Source organism: Tiliqua scincoides, chromosome 1, assembly GCF_035046505.1.
Source record: "Tiliqua scincoides isolate rTilSci1 chromosome 1, rTilSci1.hap2, whole genome shotgun sequence".
In the NCBI taxonomy this organism is placed as follows: domain Eukaryota; kingdom Metazoa; phylum Chordata; class Lepidosauria; order Squamata; family Scincidae; genus Tiliqua; species Tiliqua scincoides.
This window is the reverse complement of record NC_089821.1, coordinates 67,201,441-67,211,178: the sequence shown is the minus strand read 5'-3', so window position 1 is coordinate 67,211,178 and position 9,738 is coordinate 67,201,441. Positions and strand designations below refer to the sequence as shown.

General features: G+C 43.4%; 1 protein-coding gene across 5 annotated transcripts in view; it reads right to left on the bottom strand.

Annotated features, from left to right (window-relative positions):
- Nucleotides 1–519: 519 nt before the first annotated feature.
- The window catches only part of SLC43A3 (solute carrier family 43 member 3), a 48,703-nt gene continuing 39,484 nt past the window's right edge, over nucleotides 520–9,738 (bottom strand). For 3 of the 5 annotated variants that reach the window (XM_066611390.1, XM_066611387.1, XM_066611389.1), the window contains exons 7-12: nucleotides 7,263–7,402; nucleotides 6,705–6,847; nucleotides 4,416–4,598; nucleotides 3,398–3,786; nucleotides 2,206–2,329; nucleotides 520–1,266 (exon numbers count right to left, since the gene is read on the bottom strand). In XM_066611390.1, the coding sequence (XP_066467487.1) occupies nucleotides 1,196–1,266; nucleotides 2,206–2,329; nucleotides 3,398–3,786; nucleotides 4,416–4,598; nucleotides 6,705–6,847; nucleotides 7,263–7,402 (1,050 nt within the window). In that variant the 3' untranslated portion in view covers nucleotides 520–1,195. The remainder of the gene's footprint in view (nucleotides 1,267–2,205; nucleotides 2,330–3,397; nucleotides 3,787–4,415; nucleotides 4,599–6,704; nucleotides 6,848–7,262; nucleotides 7,403–9,738) is intronic. The other 2 variants (XM_066611391.1, XM_066611388.1) reach the window with 2 other exon arrangements.

Below are 9,738 nucleotides of genomic sequence, written 5' to 3'. Positions count from 1 at the left end.
AAACATTTTATTTTCTATCTTTCCTATACAACATTTTTTTCCTCAATTATCTGAAAACTTATTAAGGGCCACGGCCAAAAAATATCTTGTTTTCACTGGACCCCTACTAGAGCTTTGTCTCCCCTTGCTACAAATAATTGTGGAAGCATCACTAGCCCAAGGCCTCTCCTGGAACAAAGTCTTCATTAGTCTCTGCCTGCTTCCGCAATGAGAGATTTTGGCGACCCCCCTCAGAAGAAAATCAAACAGTAAAACAGCACAAGATCCCTATTTACTGGTTTATAGATAGAAAGACCTTGGCTAGAACTGGCCGGGAGCTTGGGTTCATGTCATGACAGTTTTCGTTAATAATGCTACAATCCTATATATATATATATATATATATATATATATATATATATATATATATATATATATATAATGGGAATAAGCCCCACTGAAGACAATAGGACTTACTTCTAAGTAGATATGCATAGGATTGCACTGTAAGAGTAGTATAGTAGCACACAACTGATTTTTTTTAAAAAAGCTTTATTAGAATATTTTAGTAATTTAATTTCCTCACAATGCCAATATTTTTCTTCGAGCTCTGGTACACACATTGATTCTTAAACTAAAAATTAGAATAATATTTTAAAAATCCAAAACAATGGCAATAGTTGGTTTTTCAGCTAATTCAGCAACTTAATGGGAAGATGAATATGCTAAGACATTCAAGGCAAAAAGTTATACTTTACTGAACGCATTACAAATTCGAATTGAAAAGTGTGAACTAGCTCGAATTCTGGCAGTGTTATAAAATCCACAAAAAAAATATAGCTCTATAAGAGAATAAAACTAATGTAAGGAAAGTATACTCTGAATTCCCACATTAGGAGCAATATAAAATGGATTTAATTTCTAGAAAAATAATGTACTATAAAGTGGGGAGACAGAATCTGGTTTAGAAACACTAGGGCCGTAATTCAACAGAGTTAGGAGAACTTAAGTCCATTTATTTCAATGGTAGTGAGTACGTGTGCAGTGTTGGATTGTGACAGAATTTTGCAGGGTCGAAGGTGGCTTGTTCTTCTACAGCCTTTTCAGGTGGTCTTAAGGCTTCCTCTACTTAAGAGAGGTTCCCCAAGTTCATGTAGTGAGAGCTCAGATGGTGGTCTCTGTACTGGGCGTAGTAGCTGGTTTCTTCTGTCGTCGCTTACATTCCAACCACACTGTTAATGGGTTGACAAAAGCCAGCAGCATTAAGACTACGAGGCCAATATTCACCTGAAAGAAGGGAGAGGAAAATAATACACAGATTGCAGCTTCTGACAATCTTCCCTTGTAGAGGACACTCACTGCTGCAGACACAGGCCCCCAAGCTCAAATCGGAAACTTGAGATCCAAGGCTAACAGTGAGACTAGTGAGTGATCTGTGACTGTGTGCACCAAATCTAGAGCCTCTTCATGGACAGAAGAGACCAGGGATGTGTAACAACTACATCAGTCACTGAGACTGGCAAGCAGTATGAAGCCAGTGGATTGACCAGGACTTACAATAAATAGGGGACTTCCTAGCCTAGTCAAATAAAACAGTACTTTCTACTTGTATGTCTGGTACCAAGTTCCATGTCCTCCCACTCATGTCACTGGTCTCAAGGTCTCCCAGCTCAGTTCAAATATGGCCAGCCATAAGACATAGTTCTGGTTGGGCACAGAGGATAGCCGACACTGCAGTGTTGCTTAAAGTTCCCCTGCATATGTCATTTCCATACTTATTATTCAGTTATATAGCACTGTCAGTATATACAGTACTTTCCAGTCTTCACTATGTTCATCCTCTTGGCGTATGCCTAAAAGTTCAACCATTGTTTATACTGTTTTACAGGTAGGAAGACAAAGCTTGGGAGAGTGCAATTCCTGCAGAACGGGACATTTTGATAAGTGCAGCTTGCAAGTTAGGAAAGGCTACACCTGCCAAGATTCCTACTTCCTACTTCACAGCTATTACAGATACAGGACCTCTGTTTTCCTTCTCAGCTGGTCCTTCCTACAATGCGGATGGACCCACTATGAGGGATCATTTTAATTCAGCTCTCTTAGCTCCACAAATACACACACCCCATTGTCTGCACTCAAATCACTGTTCCTCATGTAACAGGGGACTGTGTTTGGAGCACAAACTGGCACATAATGGGACAGACTCATTGGAGTTCAGACACTCACATAAAAGGCATCCCCCTTGAGTGGACCCTTGATGAGTGCAAAGCAGGGGTACTGCAGGAGAGACACCACAGCTGAGAGTCCCATCACCAGACCATAGAGTTTCCCAAAGTGTTCCAGGGGGAAGCTGTCAAGATATGAAGGGAAAAAAATGAGAAGCTTTCGCAAAAAGTGAAATGGAATTTCTCAGAGGCCTCTCCTCCTTACTGTGCCTTGGCACTGCTCTGCCCCTAGTCCACCTCTCACTCTGACCTTTGCCCTTCTTCTGTGTCTCTTTCATTCCATCTCATCAGGCGGCAGGACAGCAGATGCAGCTTCTCTTGTAGGGTCAAGGAACAGGGCAGAACACTGGCAGTGTCTGCATCAATATTTCATGGCACCTGCACTACAAGGGCAGCTCAGGGGAAGACTCTGTGGTGCCTGACAGGTTTAATTCAGGAGATGCTTAAAGGAAAAGTCCATGCCAAAATGGAACTTGGCCCGAGAAAACACTTTCAAATCTACCTTCCCATATACTAGCAGGAAACAATCAGCAACCTTGCACTCAGACAGGACCTAGGTCAAGATCTAGGGGACCTATCTATAGACAAGACCTAGCTTTACCCCTGCTTTCTACAGTACATTAGACCCAGCATAGCTCTCACTTTTATGGGTGCTGTCAGCAAAGCATAACTGCAGAACAGCAACATTAAGAGGCCAGATCCATGGTTCATCTGAGCCTGGGTCAAGCACAAGGATCCCCATGAAGCACACAACACCCATGCCCCCAAAGCTGGCTAGCCCTGGAGTAAATGGCACAATGGGTTTCTTTCAGCTCTATGTCAATATTATTGTAATTTGTATATAAATGGTGCAAATAACTGAGTGCATATCTAGAAGTAAAAACTTCAACTAGTTTCATGCCTGTCCAGCTGTAACCCAAGGAAGCCTGGAATTGCAATTCTATACTAGGGGCTACATAACTTCCAAAAAAACCAATTCTTAGTCCTCTCATAAAGCTACAATTCCCACAATTCCCCTTGTGAAGAAACATAAGACAACATTCGAAACTAGTTTCAAATTATTCTAAACTTGTAATACAGGTGTGCCCCTAGTATTATTGAACACCAAGAATCTAACCCCTCCATTTCATTGTCATCCTTCCCTCTCTCTTCCCCCCATCCCCTCTTTTCAAGGAAAGAGCACAATTACTCACGCTATTGCCAAGAAGGCAGCATTGCCCCCATAGAGGAAGGAGCGGCTCAGAACCTGCAGGATAAAGGTGGCATACTGGACAGGTAGCACTGGGATGGAGGCGCATATGGAGAAGGCTATGCACTGCAGCACCGTGATGGCCAGCGACAGAACACAAGAACGCAAGTCCGCAAGAGAGTTTGACACTCCTATGAGAGAGAGAACACAGGCAGGGAGAACAAAGAGCATGCTTATGAAGGAAGGAGACCCCCCACAATTCAAAGAACATACCTTGAGAAGTCCCGTCCTTTTTCCTCCCACGTTTGTGACGATCAAGGATAAGCCCATTCCATGGGGCACAAAGGACTCCACACAGCTGAGTGTAGGCAAAGGCATTGGTATAGCTGCTCACTGTTGGCAAAAGAAGAGTTAAAAGACCATTATAACAACATCTTTCCAAGGAAACACAAAAAACTGACAAGGTTTTCATACGTACAACCCATTCTAGATTTAAGGCAGAAGCAAAACAATCTAAAACCCGAACTCCTTGGTTCTACTATGGTCCGAAGCGCCACATTCTGTTCTCTCTGTACGTTTCCAATCTATTATCCAAATGTTTTTCCCTTTTGGTAACTCTGACTTATGCCCACGTGTGCTTCTGAAGTGGGGTTTGCTTCTTGCTCGCCTTTGGGTCAGACTAGATGTGATGTTAATCATGTCATTTGATCCTTCATGCATGAGTAATACAAGCATTAGCTGCACAGAGGCCTTGGTTGGGACCAGGATGATGGTGATGGCTAAAGGTTAAAGTCCCTCCCCCTACCACGGTTCTGGTCCAGGATGGGGCCTCCTACAGCTACTATTTACATTTCTGGGGGGGAGGGGGGAACAGAACAGGCAGTACCAAGCAAGTTTATTAATATATCCAGTTTGGCCTCAACATCTGTCTGTGTCTTGTTGACCCATTCCTTTCTCAAAAGGAGAGCTCCTATTAATCACTACCCAATGATTCCCCCATTCTCTGAATTCACACCTCATACCAAGGTCAGGGTCTTTATTAGCCAGCTGTACCAGCATGGGATTGAAGGTGCCAATGAAGAGATAGTGCCGCAGCTGCATCACAGATAGCCACACCAGATGCCAGAAAAACAGCTTGGAGAAGACGCAACTCCAGAAAGAACCAAAAGTCGGCTCCTTGAAGCTCGGTGCAGTTCCAGGATCCCCTTTAAAAAGAAAGGGGGGGATTAAAAGGAGGTCAAGTCTGAATTAATCTTTATGTCACAGAATGCAGGATGTGTCCTCATTTGTTATGAATTTACTTTGTTATGAATTTACTGTTGAACATACCATTGTGAAGAGTCCCTTCTGACCCAAGTCACATGGGCTAAATTGCTTTGAGAAAAGATTGGTTCAACATATAGAAAGATTGACAGTCTGTGGACCCCAACTGGGGGGGGGAACAGCTGTGTGAAGAGGGCTCTAGTATATTATTTACACTATGCCCGCAGTAATGAGATGTGAAATATGAATTAAGTTATTGCTGGAACGTCAGACCAAAGTTCTCATGTCCTGAAGGGAGTTCAAGGAGTGAAAAATTAAGAAATTAGAGTTAACTTCTCCTGTCTGCCTGATCGCCCAAAAACAAATAGTTGACTTTCAGCACAATCCTATCTTGTGCTGGAACAGACAGCCAGGAAGTGTGCACTGTATGCATCAAAAGATTGGGGCCAGAAGTGGCTCAGCTGGAGGTAAGGGGAACCTCTTCCCCTTACTGCTGGTTAAGCCACCACGGCCCCAATGGGTCTTCTCAGACTTGCACCACCTCAGGAGGTGGCACAAGTCTGAGGAGAACAGAGCAGCTTCAAGCTACTCCATGCTGCTCGGGGCATGGGGTTGGCATCCAACCTAACAGCCAGGTCCCAGTCCTGCCTGCCTGCCCGCCCGCCCCCAGGACCACCCTCCCACCACCCTGGAATGCCTCCCTCCTGCCTCCTCCCCACCCTCTCCAGACCCCTGCATCAGTCGAGCTTGGCTAACACAACCCTCCCTCCCCAAGTCAGCGCAGAGGCTAGATACAATCTCCATGGGCTGGCACGCATCCCTGCACCGGCCCAGTCCAAGGAGGAGCAAAAGTGCTTTATGGTACATTTGTGACACTCCCAAGGTAAGAATTGTGCCGTTTGAGGAGCACGAGTCCTTATTCTCTGACTGGAATAGTGAGGCAAGACAGTTGACTCCAAGTTATTAATAGCTAGATTTAGAGGAGGAAGGATAGGGGTGAAAGAGGTGAGTTCTTCTAAGAATTTCTCTTTAGTCCACATTTCCTAAGCATGGGGGGGGGGGACAGTGATGAGTGCTGGCTTGATTCTGTAAATAATGGAGATGTCCATTTAGACAAAAAGGAGGCCTTGCTGCCTTGTTTAAGGCAGACCTTGCATACCCAGTTGCTCAAAAAGCAGTGCTAAGGCAATAAGCGTTAAGTTAGACCTTTGGGAATGACTACGCGCATGCGCGCGCGCACACACACACACACACACACACACACACACACACACACACACACACCCATAAACCTTTATTGGCACTATTTATTTCTTTAAGATTAATAATCAACTTTTCTATTAGGAAAAATTAGCACCCCAAGCACTTCACAAAAACTAAAAAAAAGTAAAGCTCAACAACATAATTAAAGCCACAGAACAAATAAAACAAGAAAAGAAAAACCCCAGTAGGAGAACAATACAAAAACATAAAATGTCTGCCCCAAGAGCTCTCCAGACATATTACCGGGAGGTGAAATGGGCCCGGACAGATTTCCTGTGGGAGCATGTCCCAAAGTCTAGATGCCCATGCTCCCATAGACCCTCTCCTGCATGCTCAAAGCAACTAGCCTCTGAAGGTGGGCAGGTGGAAGAGATACAGAACAGAATCTCAGCTAGCAGCCAAAAGGAAGTGGGCAGGTTCACAGAGGAAAATGCTGTTCTTAACATACTCTGGTATCTGCAGCTATAGGCACTTACACAGACTCTTCACACAAAATCTCAGAGAAAAGAGTGAAGAAAAGTCCATTTTTTCCGACAGCATGAGAATTTAGCATATCACAGCAGAGATAGGTGATGCCTCTCAAGTCTCCACAAATTGCCATCCCTGAGAAAGCTGCCTCCACAATACCAGAAAGTGAGTAAGACCTATCAGTACAACATAGTAGACCCCAAAGGGTTATTTAGCAAGAACAGACTTTGTATTCCTGACAATATTCCTGGCTTGTATGAAGCTCCACTAGTCAGACTCTCTAAACACAAGACTTGGGAACTGGTCACAATCTCTACCTTTGCCAGTGATCACTTGAGTGGTGTCATTTCCCTCTCTGAGTGCTGAGTCACCATCCTGCATCTCATCTTCACCCAGGTTCTCAGGCCTGCGTTTTTCCTCGTAGGTGCGATATGAACTGGATCTCCTCTGACAGCTCACACTGTGAACACAAGAAGCATGATGGGTATCTGTCCACACCCACCCACCTCATGAGGCTTATTCCCCTACACTCTCCATAGAAAAAGTTAAAACTAAAGTTCTACAGATGCATAGAGACAAATGGTTACACATCAGATTAATACAAAAAAGATTGTTTTAATCTTTCAACCAGCAGGCCACAACAAGAAAATACAAAATCACTGTGATGTTAAAAGCCAAATCAACCAAAGTGGCTATCAATTTATGACATGTGTTTTCTAATCAAAAGACATATAAGAAAATAAAACAGTCTACAAGATGTTGAGATCTCACCTCAAAATAACCCCTCACCCTTAATAGCAAATCACATTCAGGACAGGTCAATGCAAAAGGGAGGCAGTTGGTATCAGAGCGAGTTACCATCAAATGCTCCTTACCCATATGTGTATCCTGACGGAAGTGGGTAAGGAATATGGCGGCGGGGCATCAGGAAAAAAGTGCGGAACAAGTGCCAGGCGCTGCAGGCAGACAGGAAGAGGAACATGTGACTCAACGAGAGGCCACGCTCATACAGCAGCTGTGGACAAACAAGAAATATCTGAGGTATCCTGCCTATACTGTTCTCAGTGTGGGATGACCACTGCTCAGTTTTGGTCAAGTGACTCAGAACTAACATGGAGTACCTCAAATGACAGATTTTAACCATCACTGAGTGGGAGGGCGAGCGAAGTGGATATAACCCATGGGGTACAATCCACTGAGAAAATAGTTACTGTGAGTATGGTTTAATTGCCAGTTATTTCAAAGGGACTTTCACAGGAAAGCGGCCCAGTGGTTTATTAGTACTGTGTTCCCTTCCCAGTAGGAGGAAAGTATTTGCATATTCCACTTCAGACAACAAAATACCTTGGGCCAGCCCAATTACTCATTTGATTCAGTCTCATTTTTCATCTGTATAAATTATTAAATTCAGAAACATGATTTCCTGTTCTTACTTTTATTGTGCATTCTCCAGAACAAAGTCACCAGTTAGATTATGATGCTCAAGTGCGCACTCTTAAATCCTATAACAACACGAGTATTCAATCCACTGCTCTGCATTTCCCTTTTCTGAACTTCTGCATGTGATAATAATCACAACCCAGAGAAACAGCGGTGTCAAGCAGTACCCTCTTTATCACCTGCCACCACTCTGGCCATTCAAGTGAATTTCCTTCTATACATCATGTTGGATGATCCAATGCCTTTCTCCCTGCTCATGTCCTGAGAAACTCTAGGTGGGAGATTTTCTACGTGCTGCAGTTAGCAAACCCTAGTAGATTCTGGCCTCTGGACCTCAGTTATTCTCCAGGACATAAAATATCATCACCAATTCCATCTCATATACCCTGCTCTGAGCAGCTTTTGCCATTCACCACTTTGGGGAAACTAAAGCATGAGTTAGAGAAGTAACATGATTAACACGAGTGCTGAACCACAAACAGAACAGAGCTCCCATGATTTGACATCAAGTCTCCCCATTTAGCCCCAGCTTCCTAATTCCTCTTCTGCTGAAGTCACATCAGCACACCACACTCCACCCCTCTAGTTTCAAGCACATCTCCCCGCCTTTCTCTATCATGCAGCTGGACTTTGGTTAGTGTCAGCAAAGGACTGTTCGCTTCTTTCTACTTGGAGTCTTCATGTGGTCTTGTGCCAGATCAATGTAATCTTTCAGCTCAGTTTACATCTGGACAGTATTAATAACCTGTTGGCAACCAAAGAGCCAAGCAGACTGCTAAAGGCAGTTTTCCATTGCATTCACAAAACATGCGATATGAGGCGCTGAACATATCTCTAGTAATCCAATCAGGGTGTTCTTGAGAACTAGTATATTCGCTTTGTTAGACCAGATTTGGGGGGGGGGAGGGGAGGTGCTGAAATAAAATAATTTCAAAGCAAAGGGTAAATATTGTGATCATGCAAAGGATAGGAACTGTTATGTTCCTAACCAGACACAAACTTCCAATCTGGCTTCCTAGGAATACTGAATGAAAGCTGGTAAACCAAGGATTCCAGGACAAGCATAGGTGACATGGCTGCATTTATCTTCCCCTGATATTTGGGTTTGTTTCTTTTAAATGAAAAGTAGCCCCAAAAGGTGCAAGTTTAAATCAAGGAATGTTGTGGGGGGGAGGGGAGAAGAGTCTTCTACCCTCTTTTCCTTCCTGTGGTTTGTCTACTCACCTCCTCTCCCCCCAACTCTTTTGTTCAAACTTACAGTAACCTAAGGCTGCTTTTCATTTTTAAAACCCAGACTGTCAGCAGAAAAAAGATACACATATTCACGTTTTGTTTGCTCCAAGTGAATGGGGAATAAACAGAAGGCACAGGGATGACCTTTATCATATAACTTAGCTAGTAACAGGATTAACAGTCTGCAAATATCCCAGGGTTCACTATAAACGTCAGTGTTAATCCTCCAGTGTCTTGCACCAAAATAGCAGATAGTTTGTTAAACAAATGCTCTCGAAAGCATAAAAGAGGATGACTTCCAAATGAGCTGGTATAAGATAGCTAGAAAATTTATTGGAATTTGGGGCAGGGTAGAGAGAAATGTAGTACATACATTCTTAGTTTTAAGTGTTCGGAGTTAATCCAGATTAAATTCTTTGAAGACTAATCTACCCTCACTAGATATTTTTGGTAGCTTTGTAGGGTTCCAGGTGACCAATAGGTAAGGTACATCAGGTGGTTGTTGGAATTTTTGGGAACAGAGTAGAAGACATTTCTGATGGATCTTGGTCAGCATTTGAAATTTTGAAGTCTTTCTTCTCTTCTCTTTCTTAATCCTTCTCCTTCCATTCACCCAAACATCAATCACTGTATCCAGTTGCATCATCATCACCCTCTACTCATCCCGGGATCTAGCTC